General features: G+C 49.2%; 7 protein-coding genes across 9 annotated transcripts; 6 read left to right on the top strand and 1 right to left on the bottom strand.

Annotated features, from left to right (window-relative positions):
• The first annotated feature begins 75 nt into the window (after positions 1-75).
• On the top strand, positions 76-2,436 carry LOC131208468 (U3 small nucleolar ribonucleoprotein protein MPP10). The gene is made up of 4 exons (XM_058201233.1): positions 76-251; positions 324-891; positions 968-1,733; positions 1,798-2,436. Exons 1-4 carry the CDS (start codon positions 142-144, stop codon positions 2,400-2,402), a joined length of 2,049 nt encoding a protein of 682 aa, XP_058057216.1. The 5' UTR covers positions 76-141; the 3' UTR covers positions 2,403-2,436.
• Positions 2,421-3,629, bottom strand: LOC131208469 (anamorsin homolog). The gene is made up of 4 exons (XM_058201234.1): positions 3,438-3,629; positions 3,154-3,354; positions 2,750-3,060; positions 2,421-2,681 (listed from the first exon to the last, which is right to left on the bottom strand). The coding sequence occupies exons 1-4, from the start codon at positions 3,577-3,579 to the stop codon at positions 2,568-2,570; spliced, it is 768 nt and encodes a 255-aa protein (XP_058057217.1). The 5' UTR covers positions 3,580-3,629; the 3' UTR covers positions 2,421-2,567.
• Positions 3,630-3,951: 322 nt separating this feature from the next.
• Positions 3,952-5,886, top strand: LOC131211757 (protoheme IX farnesyltransferase, mitochondrial). The gene is made up of 4 exons (XM_058205358.1): positions 3,952-4,144; positions 4,278-4,659; positions 4,718-4,913; positions 4,973-5,886. The coding sequence occupies exons 1-4, from the start codon at positions 4,046-4,048 to the stop codon at positions 5,796-5,798; spliced, it is 1,503 nt and encodes a 500-aa protein (XP_058061341.1). The 5' UTR covers positions 3,952-4,045; the 3' UTR covers positions 5,799-5,886.
• A 547-nt stretch (positions 5,887-6,433) lies between these two features.
• On the top strand, positions 6,434-8,578 carry LOC131211756 (parafibromin). The gene is made up of 5 exons (XM_058205357.1): positions 6,434-6,724; positions 6,794-7,168; positions 7,228-7,938; positions 8,008-8,237; positions 8,304-8,578. Exons 1-5 carry the CDS (start codon positions 6,594-6,596, stop codon positions 8,480-8,482), a joined length of 1,626 nt encoding a protein of 541 aa, XP_058061340.1. The 5' UTR covers positions 6,434-6,593; the 3' UTR covers positions 8,483-8,578.
• A 436-nt stretch (positions 8,579-9,014) lies between these two features.
• Positions 9,015-10,159, top strand: LOC131211758 (CD63 antigen-like). Its single transcript, XM_058205359.1, has 4 exons — positions 9,015-9,230; positions 9,294-9,482; positions 9,553-9,723; positions 9,818-10,159. Exons 1-4 carry the CDS (start codon positions 9,162-9,164, stop codon positions 10,157-10,159), a joined length of 771 nt encoding a protein of 256 aa, XP_058061342.1. The 5' UTR covers positions 9,015-9,161.
• Positions 10,160-10,559: 400 nt separating this feature from the next.
• On the top strand, positions 10,560-10,969 carry LOC131211759 (NADH dehydrogenase [ubiquinone] 1 beta subcomplex subunit 1). Its single transcript, XM_058205361.1, has one exon. It carries the CDS (start codon positions 10,724-10,726, stop codon positions 10,892-10,894), a length of 171 nt encoding a protein of 56 aa, XP_058061344.1. The 5' UTR covers positions 10,560-10,723; the 3' UTR covers positions 10,895-10,969.
• A 376-nt stretch (positions 10,970-11,345) lies between these two features.
• On the top strand, positions 11,346-14,620 carry LOC131211754 (hepatocyte growth factor-regulated tyrosine kinase substrate). 3 transcript variants are annotated; one of them, XM_058205354.1, is made up of 4 exons: positions 11,346-11,511; positions 11,601-11,685; positions 11,792-12,056; positions 12,589-14,620. In XM_058205354.1, exons 1-4 carry the CDS (start codon positions 11,478-11,480, stop codon positions 14,443-14,445), a joined length of 2,241 nt encoding a protein of 746 aa, XP_058061337.1. In that variant the 5' UTR covers positions 11,346-11,477; the 3' UTR covers positions 14,446-14,620. The 3 variants fall into 3 exon arrangements, with proteins under 3 accessions (XP_058061337.1, XP_058061338.1, XP_058061339.1); XM_058205355.1 differs by lacking the exons at positions 11,346-11,511; positions 11,601-11,685; positions 11,792-12,056 and adding exons at positions 12,132-12,271; positions 12,366-12,512; XM_058205356.1 differs by lacking the exons at positions 11,346-11,511; positions 11,601-11,685; positions 11,792-12,056 and adding an exon at positions 12,132-12,271.
• Positions 14,621-17,093: the final 2,473 nt, after the last annotated feature.

Genomic DNA, 17,093 nt, shown 5'->3' with positions numbered 1-17,093 from the left:
AGCTCGCCGGTTTATTTACCTCGAAACGTCAAATTTGCAAACACGCGAGATTGGTTTCAACGTGAAAAATGTGCGTTGCATCGGGAGAAGTGCCTTTTTTGTAAATTGCGTACGTTATTGTTCTTTCCTGTTTACTACACAATGGTCAAGGCGACGGCCGGTTCTCCCGGCACTCCGAAGAAGCCGCAGGGATTGAAATCTTACCTCAAGCTGTTCCGAGAGTACACGAAGCGGCCGGAAAACTTCCTCACGTAAGCTAATCTGCCTAGCGAGCGAACATCACGGTGTGTTCTACAATATGATTCTTGGTTTATTCAATAAAGAACTCAAAATCATGTGGCGGAGGAAGTAAAATCCCTGGTTAAGGCGCTTTATGATCATGGGACGAAAAATCAGTTCAGCAGCCGCAAGGATTCCTCGAAGGGCGTGTATCTCGAGGAGCTGGTGACCGATCAGATGGACGGAGAGCAGATTTTTCAGCAGCTTGAGCTTAAAAACGAATACCTGGTCGAACAGGATCTAAAGAAAACTTCTACAATACTGTCCAAGAGCGAAAAGGGAATGCTTCTGAGCTTTAGTATCCGTTCACACAGTGACGAAGAATCAGCGGGTGAGATGGACGTGGTTGAAGAGCATGGAACTACAAACGGCCACGGTTCGGGCAAAGAGGAGGATAATGTTCCCAGGAACAAAAAAGTGAAAGGAAAAAAGAAGCGTGCAGAACAAAAACCCAAAACTAAACGTTCGATGGTCGACGATCGGTTTTTCAAGCTGGATGATATGGCCAAGTTCCTGGACGAGGAAGATGAACGGGAGCGGAGGCGTCAGAATGGGATGGCTGAGAAAAATCCACTCATCGAAATCGACTATTTCGATGAGCACACCGGTGAAGTAGGTATTTCTTTGTGCTACGGCGGGTCCATGTTTTACATTTATTGATTCAATAATCATTCTCTGCTCTCCATAGCGCGATGACAGCGAAGAGGAGGATCTAAAATATGGCGATTTTTTTGAGGAAGATGACGATGAGGAGAGTGGCGACGGTGAAAGTGGCAATGAAGACAACGACGATTATCTGCAAAACAGTGACTGCGCGGAAGAAAGTGAAAAGGATGCGGAAGAAGAAAGTAAACTCGAAAACAACAGTGAAGCGGATGAGCTTGACGATGAGGAGGAAATGGAACGCAACCGAAAGCTGCGCTTTGAAATTTACAAAGGACAAGGTGGTCTCCCGGTTGACGAGTACGTGAAAGAAGCCCGTCCCGCGAAGAAACCGGCAATTGAACAACCAGAATCAAGCGACAGTGAACGCGACGACGGAGGCGATGAACCGAAATCCTCGTTCGAATTACGACAAGAGAAGCTGCATCAAAAGATTACCAGAATGGAGGAGAAAATGCTTAAGACTAAACCTTGGCAACTGAAGGGCGAAATTACGGCCGATACTCGTCCCCAAAATTCGCTGCTGGAGGAGGTGCTTCAGTTTGAGAGCACCACCCGCCCGGTACCGGTCATTTCAGAGGAGACCACCATGAAGCTGGAGGACATCATCCGGCAACGCATCAAAAATAAGGCGTTCGACGACGTGGAGCGTAAAGTGCGCCCGCCGGATAATCCGCGCGAGTATCGTAAGCAACTGGTTCTGGATGGGGAGAAGAGCAAGGCGTCACTCGCTCAGGTGTACGAACAAGAGTATCTGCAGCAGCTGGAAAAGTCAAATCCAGATGCAACCGGTAAGTAACATTGCTGCAAAGTTGAAATCGGTTGCCTTTGAAAATCGCTTCATTGTTCTTTTAGACCAACAAGAAGAGGAACCTAAAGAGCACGTCGAAATTCGGCGCATGATGAAAACGGTGCTGGCCCAACTGGACGCGCTATCCAACTTCCACTATACACCACGTCCCGCCGTGCCGGAGGTAAAGATTCTTACCAACACGGCCGCCATCAGTATGGAAGAGGTGGCACCGGTGGCTGCAAGCGACGCGAACCTGCTAGCTCCCGAAGAGGTCCACCATCGGCCGAAGGGCGATGTAATGTCGAAGGCCGAACGCACCAAGACCGATCAGAACCGCGAACGGCGGCTGAAGAAACGCTTCCAACAGCAAAAGTTCCGGCGCGAAGCAGAACGAGAGCAGAAACAGCTGGCCAAGGCAAACGCAGGCATCAGCAGCGGTGCGAAACAGGATCGTCAACTGCAAACATCGCTACTGAAGAAGGTTACGAAGGCCAAAAACGTACAACAAATGGCCGAAACGTCGTCGGGCCTTTCGAAGTCTTCCACCGCGTTCTTTGCCCAGCTGCAGGATGAGGTCCAGTCGCAGGTTAAAGCGAAAGCTAACGGTGCGCTAAAAAAGAAGAAGCCAATTGTAGAAAATTTGCAAGCATCCAGCATGAAACTGTGAGTGCAAACAATAAAGTTCCAACACGGTTGGTGGAATTTCAGTACTTTGTGTTTAATGTGCGATAAGTTCCCCAAATTTCATTTTTGAATACTTAAGCTATTCTTTTACTCTTATCATCTGCGAATGTTGTCTCGACCGTAGAATTCCGACCACAAAGAAACCGTTTTATAAGTCCGCCTGCATTTGCATGTCGCTGAGCACGATTTTTTCGCCCGGCTTAAAAGCGGGCATACCAAGGTACGGGCAGGTGGCACACCGGAACGCATCGCCTAAGTAGCACTGTGAGCCACAAGAGAAAACGATGCAGAAAATCATGAAAACACAAAATTATGCCACCCAAAACTTACGCTGCCGCAGGAGGATTTCGGGGCCGGATCGGTGATGGCCTTTCCTCGAGCTTCCGCATCCAGTTCTTCTGCCAAACCGCAGGAACAGTCTTTGCACGCCTTTCTTTTGCCCGTTGTCCCACATACTCTCAACGATTCTGGCGTAGGTTTCGTTTTGTCTTCTTCGTCTAGCAGTTCTTCGTCATCGATACGCTCTTCACCCTCGTCGTCACCGGCATCCAGCTTCCAGACGGCCGCTACTTTCGACTTGTTGGCAAAGGAAAGTTTCGATGCCGATCCGACTTCGTAGCTAGGTTTCTCGGCCACAAACACTGCAACGGTTCAAGTGACAACAACGGGTTGGCCTTTGTGGTTTGTGGCTGATAACACGCACTCTAACGAGCGCCTGAGATTGTATCATTTACCATTATTCTCCGATGCCACAACATTGATAAATCCGGCGAGCAGTAGATTGGCACGTGCCGATTCCGCGCTGGTCACCGCGTCGTCTTTGAATACGGCTTTGCCCTTCGGTTTTAGCAGCTTCACCAGGTGCGTCACAATGGCTGCATTTCCAGTTCGTACGTTTGCCAGGACTAAATCAAACTGTGAGTTTCCATACTCGGCTGCCGAATGGAACAAAAGCATACGATGATAAGCCTGATAACAAGTTAATACCATTCCGAAGGATCGTTTTTCTAGAACATACCGAGAATCAGTCGATCCGCGTTTTCCACATTGACTTTTACGTTCGGGATCGATTTGAGTTCGTTCACTTCCTTCTCAATTTCGGAGCTTACCGCACCGCTCCACAAATACAGAACATGATTGTTCTCTTGAACGAAATTCATCTTTGTTTCAACAATTTTGTTGACTCACGGAACTCCAATCCAATCGTTCCGAGATTGCGTCTTCAACTGACGTACGGCACTTTGTTGATTTGGTGAACCGATCGACGATGCGTTTTGTATGATGATTTTCTAAGTACTTTATTCGAAGTGATTTAAAGGAAACACATTACGGGTTTTAAAACGATACACAAATATTTGCACGAAAGTTTATCGCGTTTCCTCATATCTTTCAATAGTGCTTCAACGCTTTCCGGTGTTGGTACAACCCTAGCAAAACATTGAAGTAACCCTGGCGAAATTGAACAATCGATGAACACGGTTTGACAAATGCGATTCTCACGTGCGGCAATTTTTTCACTCACTTCACCAAAACAGTGCGCCGGGCCAACCATGGATTGTTAAGCAGCAATCCGCCGCCCGATTTACTAGCTTCCCACTGTGAAATGCTGCTGGCCGTGGCACCGTAATGCATAAGTTCCTCGCAAGCAGCCGTTTATGGTGCGAAGTGGTACGCCAAACCGGAGGCCAAACCACCAGTGTGCGACCTCCGTTTTGCTCACGATGGGTAAGTAACCGCGCAGCAAGGTGTTGTTTTGGTTGTGTAATCAATCGATCGAACGCTGTGCTGACGTGCTGTTGGTGACGACATGCACAATTACCCTGAAATCGTCTGACCACCTTGTCTTCTATTCCTGTAGCACGATGCGTTCAAATCGTCCGCAGCAGTTCACATCAGCACCAGGAAGCTGCACAGTGGGAACGATGGGACAAAATCCCAGCTCATAGATGGCGATGGTTCTGCGACGAAGATTGCATCCTTGCAGCGTCCGGTCTCGTTCCCACTGGCCACGCCAACGATAACTGATGGGAAAGCATTACTTAGTGAATTTAGTAAATCTATTGGGCTGCCGTCTGGGGTGGCGGTGGCAGCCACCGTGACTACCCCATCAAAGGAAAATGCCAGCCTATCAACGACAGCAGATGAAGCGAAAGAACCTGTGGTTGCTTCGATCACCTCATTGCCGGGGTTGAGCCGGTTGATTTATCACTACATGATGCTGTCGAAGATACGGTTGACGTGTAAGTAAAAGATTGAAGGAAATGTGTTAGGCATACGGCTTATATTTTTCTTCTACAGCACTGGTGGTTGTGACAACGATGGCAGGCTATGCGATGGCTCCCGGCTCGTTCGAATTAGGCACTTTCTTGCTCTGTTCTGTCGGCACAACGCTCGTTTCGGGTGCCGCTAACTCCATCAATCAGGTGATTGAAACTTCGTTCGATGCACAAATGGCACGCACCCGGAACCGGGTGCTTGTCAAAGGCTACCTTTCGTGAGTTGAATCCACTCGTACGATTTGGCGAGAAATATGATCACGTTCTTTGCTTGTAGTCGATTGCATGCCGTTGGCTTTGCGCTTGGGGCCAGCACCATCGGTTGCAGCATGCTATACTTCGGTGTCAACGAGATTACTGCGGCACTGGGAGCGGCCAATCTGATTCTTTATACCAGCATCTATACGCCCATGAAGCGGTACAGTATTCTCAATACTTGGGTTGGTTCGTTCGTCGGTGCGATACCACCGCTGATGGGCTGGGCCGCTTGTACCGGAGGCGATCTCGGAGCCGGCGCTTGGATCCTTGCCGGACTACTCTACTGCTGGCAGTTCCCTCACTTTAATGCCCTATCGTGGAACATTCGGCCAGAGTACTTGAAGGCGGGCTACAAAATGATGGCCAACTCACACCCAGCCCTCTGCACACGCGTTTCACTAAGGCACACCGGTTTCATTGCGGGACTCTCGCTATTGGCACCGGTGCTGGATGTGACAAACGCATGGTTTGCACTGGAAACGCTGCCATTGAACGCTTACTTTGCGTACCTCGCGTGGGACTTTCATCAGAAGGCAGACAGCAAGAGTTCGCGCAAACTATTCCGCTTCTCGCTACTACACTTGCCACTTCTGATGGCACTGTTTCTGTTGAACAAGAAGTATTGGCTGTTTGGAGAGGAAAACCCAGAAAATATGGAGCTCGAAAGTGGCGAAGCGTTGCTGAGCAGGGAGACGAAGGGAGTTGCTAGCGGCGAGTATCTGGTACCAAATATAGTGACAGAAATCGGAAGCTCCACTCCTAACGGGAGCATCAAAGCGATCGAAGATAGTTTGCTATCTAACGTGGCAACCGTTTTGCCTACCGCGGGTAAACAGAAGCTGTGAGACGGTCCCCTTCTGCGTAAGGGCTGATGTACAAAGAGCAAAGTGATATAGTAACGAATTATCAATAAACTGGTGCACAGATGCTTCACAAACGATATTTTTACGTGTCCATTGGAGCCAAGGATTGGGAAAAGCGAAAACCACGATCCACTGATCCATAAGAAGAATAAAAAAAGCAAGACGCACAAAAGATGCAACTCAGCAATAAACAGCAAATATATTAAATATGATTTTTGCAATTGAAGCAATTCGGTTGCTATCCAGCAAAGGTTTTGCAATCGAAGCACGACCGGAGAGCTACTTATCATTACCCTCACACGAACCCATAATGACCAATAAGGCGGACAGCCAAAGAGATTCGAAGAAAGTCGAATGATCGACGTTGAACTGTAAAGATGTGTCCAACATTTAACATTTATCACAGCTGCTTTTACCTTTTAAAATCTAACGGTTGTCCTCCAAGTGATGGTTCGTGCGTGCACCAAATAATCGTTTGATCGATTTGTTCCTCTGTCGAGTGTGTGAAGAGTACAACCATAGAGTTCGCTCCAAACGTCAAACCAAATACCAACCACCGAAAGGAAAGTAGAAGCGCACTAAATGTGTATTTAGTTCTGCTCCGCGTAAGCGTTTCCTCGTTTACGGCGTATTTTGGAGTTTCTGCTTAGCGGCGGAGCTGCGAAAGGGTTTTCTTGACCCGTCCTTGTGCCATCGCGTTGGAGTTGGCTTCGATATAGCTGGTGACGCAGTTTTATTTTCACCTCGACCGACGCTTGAGCAGAATACAGTTGCACCATGGCGGATCCACTGAGCCTACTGCGACAGTACAACATCAACAAAAAAGAAATCATCGAGCGCGATGGTCAGATCATATTCGGAGAGTTTAGCTGGCCGAAAAATGTGAAGACCAATTATCTGAAATACGGGTAAGTAACAACCTGCCTGGGGCTAAGATCGGGCAAGGCTGACACAGTGTTTTCCGGCGTTGTTTACAGTTCCGGCAAGAAGGGTGCTCCGAAAGAGTACTACACGCTCGAGTGTTTGCTGTACATTCTGAAGAATGTGGGGCTGCAGCACTCGGTGTATGTGCGGCAGGCGGCCGCCGAGGACATACCGGCCGTCAATCGACCGGATCGTAAGGAGTTGCTGCAATATCTGAACGGCGAAACAAACACATGTGCCAGCATCGACAAGAGTGCACCGTTGGAGATTCCGACGCAGATTAAGCGGCCGGCCGAATCGGACGGGTTGGACAGCCTGGCGAAGAAGGCCCGCTATGAAGATACGCAGGTGCAGAAGGTGAAGGAACAGTTGGCTGCCCGGTTGGATGTAAATAAGAAGGAAGCATCGGTGAACATAGACAATATCAAGTAAGTAGCAAAAGTCCAAGCCGTAAGGTGCGGGGAAACTAATTTGCCGTGTTCGGTAGATCCCTTTCGGAAACGATGTCGGTGGAGAAGATTGCGGCCATCAAAGCTAAGCGTTTGGCAAACAAGAAGGTCACCATCAAGCGCACGGACAACGATGACGCGATGGGTGTGGGGCCTGATCTGCGTGTGATCCTCGATTTCGATGTGGATTCAACGAAGGACATCATCAGTCGCGAGCGGCAGTGGCGTACACGGACGACGATACTGCAGAGCAATGGTAAAATCTTTGCCAAGAACATCTTTATCCTACTGCAGAGCATCAAGAATCGCGAAGAGGGACGCGGTCGTTCCGCAGCACAACCGATCAAGCTTCCGGAACCGCCGCGCGTCATACGCCCGCAGCCTCAACCGACGCAGTACAATCGTTACGATCAGGAACGTTTCAACCGTCAGAAGGAGGAAACCGAGGGCTTTAAAATCGATACCATGGGTACCTATCACGGTATGTCGCTGAAGCTGGTAACACAGGGTTCCGCCGGTCAGAAACCGGGCGCCACGATCAACAACAACAACAGCAACAACAACAATAACATGTGGACCAGTGTGCCACCGGGACGACCGAAAGAGCTGATCCCTACGGCACAGGCACGCATGTTGGCGCAGAATACGCCGTCGAAGCGGCAATCGCGTACACCGATCATTATCATACCGGCCGCCACAACCAGTCTGATCACGATGTACAATGCCCTCGACGTGTTGCAAGATCTGAAGTGAGTATTCCCGTCCCGATTCCTTTTGCCAATTGATCATTGTGTAACATGCTTTCCCATCTTCCGTAGGTTCGTTACAACCGACGAAAAGAAGGGAAAAGGTAATGCGCGCGAAAGTGAAATACTGGTGCAGCGACAGAAGCCTGGTAACTTGACCGTTCCATATCGTGTCATCGATAACCCGTCGAAATTGACGGCGCACGACTGGAACCGGGTGGTGGCAGTGTTTGTGATGGGACCGGCCTGGCAGTTCAAGGGATGGCCCTGGGATGGAAATCCGGTCGAAATTTTCTCGAAAAGTAAATCCTTTGCCGCGGGTATCAAATGAGCAACCGTTCATGGTTTGAATTGTGTTTTTTTTACAGTTGCTGCTTTCCACTTGCGCTACGATGATCTCAAGCTGGACGCAAATGTGGCCAAATGGGCGGTCACGGTGCTGAACATTTCGCGAACAAAGCGCCATCTCGACAAGGCCTGTCTGTTGGCGTTCTGGGAGAAGCTTGACTTATATATGGCCAAGTACAAGCCGGATCTACGATTCTAGTAGGTGACACTACAACGGTGCAAAGTAGTAGGGCCTTTTCTGGGACACTAATTCCTATCATCGCTCCTTCCGGGCGGCCGTTCGAGGTCGTTACCATATGGCAACAGAATAAAGTTGTTAGGGAAATATTTGTAATGCAATTATCCACTGCTTGGCCTATGGTGTTTCAGGGAATGATCTTGAAAGAACACAGCAGTGGCTAATTTTCACGAATATGATTCACGCGATTTATCTTTCATTCGTTGTTAGCGTAGAGTTTCCGAAAAAACAACGACCGATGCTGTTTGCGGTCACCATGCGATGAATACAACGAATCGCGAACGATTTCGTGAGACACGATACCGTAAAGCTCTGAACAGTGACTGAATCATCCATTCCGAGGCTCCCGGGGGGCTATATCTAGATACGTTTGCAACGGGCTTAAGCCAGTGATTTAGATAGTGACAAAACGGCAGTAGCTGATGACGGAGATAGGCAGTGCGATAAAACTTCTTTTCTTGGCACGCTTATCCATCGCCAGTCGCCGATAACTTATCCTTCCATCAATTGATATTTGTCCGTGCTAACGGTTGGCTAAACATTCATCAACGCAAGAAACGCCTGTTTTCAAGGCTGCAAAAGTGCTGGCGAAAGTTTCCTTAAGAAGCGCAGTGGTCAAGACCACCACACGGCCTCCAAAATGCAGGCTTCCAGAAGGGCAATAAACTTGATCAAGTACCTAGTGTTGATGCTCTCATTCATGTGCGTTGTAAGTTTCGCTCAAAAATGCATCGAAGATTACACTTATCGAATATGGTCTCCGTTCTTCAAGGTAATTGAAATCATCCAAATTGTCGTCGGTGCCGTTCTCGATCGTCTATTCTCTGTGTACACCGTGTTTCTGGACAATGATTTCGAGCGTCTTACGCACTTCCTGATAGCGGTCGGTATCGTGCTGGTGTTTTTGTCCATCTTCGGTCTTGTGGGAACAATATTCGAAAATAAGGGCATGATCTTTCTGGTAGGTACTTTTGGTCGCCGCAATTGCGATCCTACAACATGACGTTACTTGGTTCGTTTTTTCGTTACAGTACGCGGGGATTTACAGCGTAATCGTTATTTTGGAAATATTGATCGCTGTGACTGCATTTTCGATGACTAGCCGCGTGGACCGCATGTTGAACCGTCGGATGGACAACGTTATGGAGCGCTTCCACACGGACTCGTTTATGCGCGCCAGTTTCAATCACATGCAAAACGAGGTGAGCCCAAAACGTAGCCCACTCGAAAAGGAAACTACGTTTTAGATTGGGATTCTTTCATCTCCACTAACTATAAACCCGTTATCGCATTCAGATGAACTGCTGCGGAATTCAGTCGTATAGTGATTGGTTTGAGTTTCATCCGGGCCAGCATCTGCCCAACTCATGCTGTAGTGCATCCGGCCCGTGGACGGAGGGATACGGAAATTGCATTCCTCACGAACGTGGATGCTTCGGGCCGATGTCGGATTTTGTTTCATCGCGTATACAAATGGTGGCGACCGGCACAATGATCATTATTGTATTCCAGGTCGTGTGCATAATCAGTGCTATCGTAATGGGATTCCGTTTGATGCGGTACCAGCAGCGAGGTTTACCAGATCTCAACTCTGCCGCAATGCCGGAACCTATATTGACCGAAAAACCTAAATTTTGATTTTAATGGAATAAACGCCGAAATTTGTTAGTTTGTAATTTGATAATCTTGGGGAACGGAAAGTATGAAACAAAAAATATATAATCATAAAGTTGCATAATCATTCACTGAAATGTCCTCCAGCCAGGATACAAAACAAACAATAGGTACTACGAACGACCATTTCAAATGTGGTGCTTGTAATAAATCAACCTCTACTTTGCCGACAGGCGTCTCGTAAGATTGGCAAAGTTGCTCGAGGAAAATCAAAACATCTCGCGTAAACAAAACTGACAAATGCTCCAGAAGTGACAGCGAAAAATTTCCAACACATGCTGTAATCGGTGAGGCTGAGTAGCGTAAAAAGTTAACTAAATCGCTTAAATTCGATTCTTTTATCGTTGCGTGACGCGTTTACAGCCATTAGATGGTTCGGCAATTTTGGAGTCGATATAAGGTCGTCATCATCTTCCCAACGCTTTCGCTCGGATCCATTTTGGCCGACTACACCTACACCCAGCGGTGGAAAAAGGAGCAGAGCAAACTCCAACAATCTTAAGCCGGCGAACGATATTAGAGTAAAGCATGGTTCTCGGACTTAGTCGTCAGTACTTGTGGACGGTCGTTCCACTGCTTGGCTTCTGGTTTGGATCGTTTCTCGACGACAAGGAAACGGAACGGATGACCATGTTCCGCGACAAAAGTGCCCTGTACGGGCGCACATTGAAGGAGGGTGAGAAACCTTCCTGGCCCTAGGATTTCTTGGCAACAAAGAACCGCTAAGAGGCCGTCAATTTGTTAGTAATGGGAATAAACTAAGTTTTTGCTTTATTCAAACGTATCGGAGTATATTTCTCGACCCTCATACGACAATCGCAGCCGACCAACAGGAGGCTGTACAGTTCGTTCTATGTTTCTTCTAGTGTTTGGGCGATGGTCTAGCTAATGTACTGCAACATGCGCCCTAATCATATTAATTTTTCCCTTTATTAAAGCCCCTAATAACTTTATTCTCTTCCCGTATCATCACGATTTGGCTTACGTAAAATATTTTGTGTCAATGTTTGTAAACAAAGCTTACTGCGCGGCTTGAATGCAGAGCAAGGGCTGTCAATTTTCTTTCCTCCTTTACAAGGAAAGAGCACAACCAGGAAGAGAGCAAACGAAGAAAACGGGCAAATTGTGTTTCTCCGTCACACAGATGACGTACACTTAGATCAAAAATTAACAAAAGAAAGTAAATCATCAGTGTTTTGATTCATCACTCGCGTTCACGGATCCTTTCGGAAGCTTCGCGAAACCAAGAAATAACAGTTTGCAGCTGTGCAAAGGTGACAAAATGTTTCGTACGTCAATTTTCGACAAAAGTTTAGGTAAGCCGTAGCAAACCGTAGCAACCGTGAAGGGGAGCAATGTTTTTGGGAACGAAATTTGTGACCTTTCTGTGTCGATCCCGAAACAGAAAATGCGACCAGCAACTTGAATCTGGAGCCCGACTGGCAGGCGATACTGGTCATTTGCGACACCATTCGTCAGGGAGACGTAAAGTAAGTTCGACTGATGGTGTTGTCCGGGGTTGCGACGGTCGCCCTTGGCTGGATCGTCAATGGCTGATATCTTTCCGCTTTGTCCCCACCCTTCCCGGATCCGTAGTGCAAAGTATGCGGTGCAGGCGCTTAAGAAGAAAATGTCGTCCCCGAATCCCATCACGGCCCTGTATGCGCTGCTGGTGCTGGAAAGTATGGTGAAAAACTGTGGAACTCCGGTGCACGACGAGATAGCGAACAAGGCCAACTGCGAGATGTTCCAGAATCTGGTCAACAACACCAAGCATGACGAGGTGCGAGGGAAGATGCTCGAGCTGATCCAAGCATGGGCGTTTGCTTTTCGCTCCACGATTAAATATCGATCGATAAAGGTGAGCGGAAGGGAACGGGATGGTGGTCCCTCTACTCGGGGCGGGTGTGAAGCGGGGTCTGTCAGTGTGGAACAACCTTATGGCTGGCCGTTCAGTCGTTTATCGCTCTCGGCTGCGAGTAGCACGTAGGTGTTGACTTTTCCCTGTCAGTGGACGTGTAATTGAATTACTGCCATCATTGTGCGGCCGGTGAATCATCGACCAAGAAAATGACGGTTCGTAGTCCCAAAACGGTCTTGTGTTTGCTAAATTGCCAAAAGATGGTTTTTATGAAATTGTAAAATCATGACTGTCATTAAATGTTCACAGACAAAGAACCGAAGGCGGCCCTGCACTAGACAAAGGCAGAGAAAACTGTAAAGTGCAGCAGCTCTATCGATTGGGGAAATATTTTCATCAAGTGCTAAAACAAGTGCTACCCATTTAGTATAAATGTTGCCACAACTTTCAATAAATGTTGGCTCAACTTAACTACTAACAATTAATGAGGTACCTTGGGTGTTAACTTCCGACGATGTCTCTTTCACCGTAGGATACGATGAACATCTTGAAAACGGAGGGCCACAAGTTTCCGGAGCTGAAGGAGGCCGATGCTATGTTTTCGTCCGACATCGCCCCGGACTGGGTGGACGGCGAGGTGTGCCATCGGTGTCGGTCGCAGTTTACGTTCACCGTGCGCAAGCATCACTGTCGCAACTGTGGGCAGGTATTTTGCGCCCAGTGCTCCTCGAAGTCGAGCACCTTGCCCAAATTCGGCATCGAGAAGGAGGTTCGCGTGTGCGATGGGTGTTACGCGCAGCTTCAACGCCCAACGCCAACGTTGACGAAGAAAGCGACCGAAGAGGAAGATCTGCCGGCCGAGTATCTGACCAGTTCGTTGGCCCAGCAGGCACAAGGTCCGGCCCGCAAGACGGACGAGGAGTTGCGCGAGGAAGAAGAGCTACAGCTCGCTCTCGCGCTTAGTCAATCGGAAGCGGAAACGAAGCAAGCGCAGGCGCAAACCCGGCGACCAACGTTCCACAAGTCACCATCGCCCGAACCGCAAGCGGCGGCTCCGGCCAAGAGGAGCCCCTCGCCAGTCGAAGAGCCACCGGCCGATCCGGAACTGGCACGCTATCTGAACCGCAACTATTGGGAGCAGCGGCAGGTGATGGAATCGCCGGCCTCACCGTCCGCACCGAGTCCGATGCCTAGCCCGATGCCGTCGCTGCAGCCCAGTCTGCTGCTGAAGGGTGCCCCTGAAGATGTGGAAATCGACGACTTTTCAAACTCGATGAAAACACAGGTGGAAATCTTTGTCAATCGCATGAAATCGAACTCGAGCCGTGGCCGCAGCATCTCGTGCGACAGTGCGGTACAGACGCTGTTTATGAACCTGACGTCGTTGCACGCCCGGCTGCTCACGTTCATCAAGGACATGGACGATAAACGCATGTGGTACGAGCAGCTGCAGGATAAGCTGACGCAGATCAAGGACTCCCGGGCGGCATTGGACGTGCTGCGGCAGGAGCACCAAGAGAAGCTGCAGCGTATCGCCGAGGAGCAGGAACGCCAGCGGCAGCTGCAGATGGCGCAGAAGCTGGAGATTATGCGCAAGAAAAAGCAGGAATATCTGCAGTACCAACGCCAGGTGGCCCTGCAGCGTATTCAGGAGCAGGAACGAGAAATGCAGATGCGTCAGGAGCAACAGAAGGCACAGTATCGCATGGGGACAGCTTTCCCGTTCATGCCGGCCCCCGGTCCGGGGCAAGTTGGAGCACAGGGATCACCGGTGCACGTGGGTGTTCCCGGCGGCTATGCCTCTCCGGGATATGCATACGGCCCGATGCCACCGGCGAACGGTGGAACTCTTCCTCACTATCACGCTCCGCAGCAGCCACAGCAGCAACAGCAGCAGCAACCACAGCAACAGCAGCAAATGTTTTCCCCACAACACGCAGGACAATTTACGATGCCGGGAGCCACCGCTCCAGACGGGCAGGCATCAATGCAGGGTCCGCCGGGACCCGGTATGATTCCGCCGCCCGGTATGAATGTGATGCCCGGACAGGTGCCACCTCCGGGAGCGATGAACATGCCCGGTGCACCGATGCCGGGTACCGCAGGAGCTCCGATGATGGGTCCAGCATCGCTTCCTCCCCAGCAGCAGCCACAGCAGCAACCGCCCCAAGGACAACCACAACCGATGATGGGCGCCAATCCGATGCCCGTTCCCGAACAGCACCAGCAGCCAGCTCAGGGTCCGCCCGTCACGTTGCCACAGGCAGCACCTCCTCCGAACACACTGGCAGCTCCGGTTCCCGAGCCTGTTGCACCGGCCGCACCACCCGCCCAACCACCAGCCGTCGCTCCGGAACCACCAACGGCTGAGCTGATAAGCTTTGATTAAAATCCTGACCCGCGGTCGGTGAGGTGTTATGAAATTTTTAATCGTTTTCGCTGTTGCTCCTGATAAAAGGCTGCCCGTCGCCCCCGTCACGTGGAATGCCATTTAGCTTCTGCATTGGTGACCGTAAAGGTCCTTTTCACGATTCCATTTTGTAACGATTCGGTATCGCCGAGGTGTAGCCAAACAAATAAACGTATTCTTCGAAAACCCGTTTGGTTGAGAATAAAAGTTCCGAACGGTGGTTTGTCATCGATTTTACATTGTTTGCCTGCACACACAACTGATCATCTATCTACCGACTGGGCTTCTACCGACGGAAGCCCGATGACATCGCCCCTGACTCAGTGTAATGATCTTTTCCATATCTCCAAACAATGGGCACAAACAAGGGATCTTAGCATTTTGTACGATGTTTGGCAAAGCGTGTGCAAAAAAAACGCATCACCACGTCCACGTGTGATTCATGACCATTTAGTTTGTTGGCCGTTGCGCCGTTCCAGTCTCACAGTTTTCTTATCGCAACTCTCGTCTTGAATCACGTTGCCGCAGTCGTCGGAGGGTGGAACTATCAACAATTCACGTCACGGCGATCGTAACTTTCTCACCCGACCGTTGCGCACGGTGTGCCTTGCGGTGAATGATTCTTCGTTGCGTCTGCCGACCGACCGAACGGCCTTTGTCCAATGAGCGGTACGGAAAGCATATCCTTGATCGGCCATTGACAGCAGGTGTGATGCCGTGTCGTGAGGAGCCGATGGCCGCGGTTGTGGAAAAAGGAGATGAAGTGATGCTCCTGTGGATCGTGTATATGACCATGCTTTTGTGATGACCATGACCGTGAGTTTATGAATATAAAAACGTTTGTATATTAATGTAGGTCACTTAGTATTGGCAAAAATGTTTTAAAACAGATTCTTCTATTCGAATTGTTGGGAATCATCTATCATCCTTTCACAAATGGGATGCATCATTCGACTTCCGGGCACCTCAGCAGGAGCAGATTAATACGTAAGAGAGCAAATAAAAAATGTGAAATATGTTTCATTTAAGTTACTTGATGACGCCGTAAACCGCTGGTCAATCGGTTTCCGGATGCTGCGGTCCCCATTGACCCCGTGTGTGACCACTTGGTGACTGACAGGACAATAGACCATCATGCGAAAGGATGATGAAGAAACACCATAGGCACTTTGCCGTTGCAAGCGAACGAGTGCTGAATGCTAATGTGTGCAACCTTAAAGGGTACAGTAATAAAAATAAAAATCGCCTTTCACTGCAACGGACTTGCGTCGGCTGAGTCCTCCACAGCATTCTTCATTCTTTTAATTAAGTGCACCGGTCGCACCTAGGCAGTAAATCAAACGCAATCGCCTCAGCCGATATGCTATGCACGCGGAACAGAAATTGGGCAATAAGCGTCGGTGATGTGTTCCGACGGTTCTGCCGTCAGGGCTGGAGACGGAACCGTAAGGGCGACCTCATCGTGTGAGATTTAGCACCAGCAGTGCCGCGGTGCTTGACATTTTCTACCTTCCTCGGCCATCCCATGCCAGGAAGGCATACCAAAACTCGGCAGTCAGCTGGTCGGCTGGTGGTGGTCCAACTCGCGGTTAGCCAAAGTGACTTCCAATCGAATGCGGTTTTTCCTGTTCACTATCTAAGCCGCTGGCACACGGTGGCGCACCTGTGCCAGTGCCTAAACCGACGGGCTCTTTGGTCTCACAAGACGTTTCTCTCTCTCTCTGCCGCCTTCTGGTAGTCTCGTGGTGGATCTAATGCGCTACCGGTTGTCACGGGCTTCCTTGGGAGGTGCGCCGTTCTGGGTTTCATGCGCAATGGAACGCATCGCTTTGGCCAATCGCCGGCCACGCTGGGCGTTGTGCAAGAATCTCTTCGCGTGAAGAAGGATGAAAATGGAAAGTAGTTTTGCGCGCCTGGTGGGTCCACTGGGTTCTTGGCAAGCCCGCCAGGTGTTGGTTTGGGCCGCGTTGTGTAATGGCCGTTTTGGGTTGGCAGTGGTCCCGCGCACCCTCTACGCTTCCTAATTGAAATGAATGGTAGCGCGCCTCCATCGTGTGCCAGCTGATTTCGTCGATCGATCCGCGATCGGAGGTGATGCTGGCGTTGGATTGATTTTTCGTCCACAGCAACCTGTTTGCAGTGGCAGGTCTTTTTTCTACAATATATTGGCCTCATTTGCGACGGAACGACGGTTGGCCCGAGATCATTAATTGAGATGATAGAACGTATGAGATCGGTCCGGTTGGGGTAAAACATGTATCGAACACGTGGCGTTTTTACGATTTGAGGAGTCACAATGGGATCTTCTACTTAAAATTAATAATATAATTAACAAAATTGCTTTCAAGTTTTAAGTCTTTATGGCAAAAGTATAAGCAAATCATAATCATTTATCTGGGAAAAATCGGAAAAAGCCGTACCTTTTCGGACAATCACATTACAACCTTACTCAATGAAGACAATATGCTTTCTATCTAATTAAATAAAAAAAAAACAGATTGTACATTGCGGTTCAAATAATGGAGATCGTTAGTATATTTACGCGTTTTTAATGTGCATCGAAATCTATGCTTAAACAACGTCACCATAAAGCGGTCGTGTGAAAATTAACAGTTCCGACCGACCGA

This window comes from Anopheles bellator, chromosome 2, assembly GCF_943735745.2.
Source record: "Anopheles bellator chromosome 2, idAnoBellAS_SP24_06.2, whole genome shotgun sequence".
Taxonomy (NCBI): Eukaryota; Metazoa; Arthropoda; class Insecta; order Diptera; family Culicidae; genus Anopheles; species Anopheles bellator.
This window is presented reverse-complemented; position numbering and strand designations above follow the sequence as displayed.

Excerpts from the sequence above, each read along its gene's own strand:
- LOC131208468 (XM_058201233.1), top strand. The coding sequence starts at position 142 with ATGGTCAAGGCGACGGCCGGTTCTCCCGGCACTCCGAAGAAGCCGCAG. Across the intron at positions 892-967 it reads TCGATGAGCACACCGGTGAA|CGCGATGACAGCGAAGAGGA; the intron begins GTAGGTATTTCT and ends TGCTCTCCATAG. Across the intron at positions 1,734-1,797 it reads GTCAAATCCAGATGCAACCG|ACCAACAAGAAGAGGAACCT; the intron begins GTAAGTAACATT and ends TTGTTCTTTTAG.
- LOC131211758 (XM_058205359.1), top strand. The coding sequence starts at position 9,162 with ATGCAGGCTTCCAGAAGGGCAATAAACTTGATCAAGTACCTAGTGTTG. Across the intron at positions 9,231-9,293 it reads TGCTCTCATTCATGTGCGTT|GTAATTGAAATCATCCAAAT; the intron begins GTAAGTTTCGCT and ends CCGTTCTTCAAG. Across the intron at positions 9,724-9,817 it reads TCAATCACATGCAAAACGAG|ATGAACTGCTGCGGAATTCA; the intron begins GTGAGCCCAAAA and ends TATCGCATTCAG.
- LOC131211754 (XM_058205354.1), top strand. The coding sequence starts at position 11,478 with ATGTTTCGTACGTCAATTTTCGACAAAAGTTTAG. Across the intron at positions 11,686-11,791 it reads ATTCGTCAGGGAGACGTAAA|TGCAAAGTATGCGGTGCAGG; the intron begins GTAAGTTCGACT and ends CCGGATCCGTAG. Across the intron at positions 12,057-12,588 it reads TTAAATATCGATCGATAAAG|GATACGATGAACATCTTGAA; the intron begins GTGAGCGGAAGG and ends CTTTCACCGTAG.
- LOC131211756 (XM_058205357.1), top strand. The coding sequence starts at position 6,594 with ATGGCGGATCCACTGAGCCTACTGCGACAGTACAACATCAACAAAAAA. Across the intron at positions 6,725-6,793 it reads ACCAATTATCTGAAATACGG|TTCCGGCAAGAAGGGTGCTC; the intron begins GTAAGTAACAAC and ends CGTTGTTTACAG. Across the intron at positions 8,238-8,303 it reads GGTCGAAATTTTCTCGAAAA|TTGCTGCTTTCCACTTGCGC; the intron begins GTAAATCCTTTG and ends TTTTTTTTACAG.
- LOC131208469 (XM_058201234.1), bottom strand. The coding sequence starts at position 3,579 with ATGAATTTCGTTCAAGAGAACAATCATGTTCTGTATTTGTGGAGCGGT. Across the intron at positions 3,061-3,153 it reads TGTGGCATCGGAGAATAATG|TGTTTGTGGCCGAGAAACCT; the intron begins GTAAATGATACA and ends GAACCGTTGCAG. Across the intron at positions 2,682-2,749 it reads CGAAATCCTCCTGCGGCAGC|TGCTACTTAGGCGATGCGTT; the intron begins GTAAGTTTTGGG and ends TGTGGCTCACAG.
- LOC131211759 (XM_058205361.1), top strand. The coding sequence starts at position 10,724 with ATGGTTCTCGGACTTAGTCGTCAGTACTTGTGGACGGTCGTTCCACTG.
- LOC131211757 (XM_058205358.1), top strand. The coding sequence starts at position 4,046 with ATGCATAAGTTCCTCGCAAGCAGCCGTTTATGGTGCGAAGTGGTACGC. Across the intron at positions 4,145-4,277 it reads CTCCGTTTTGCTCACGATGG|CACGATGCGTTCAAATCGTC; the intron begins GTAAGTAACCGC and ends CTATTCCTGTAG. Across the intron at positions 4,660-4,717 it reads GTCGAAGATACGGTTGACGT|CACTGGTGGTTGTGACAACG; the intron begins GTAAGTAAAAGA and ends TTTCTTCTACAG.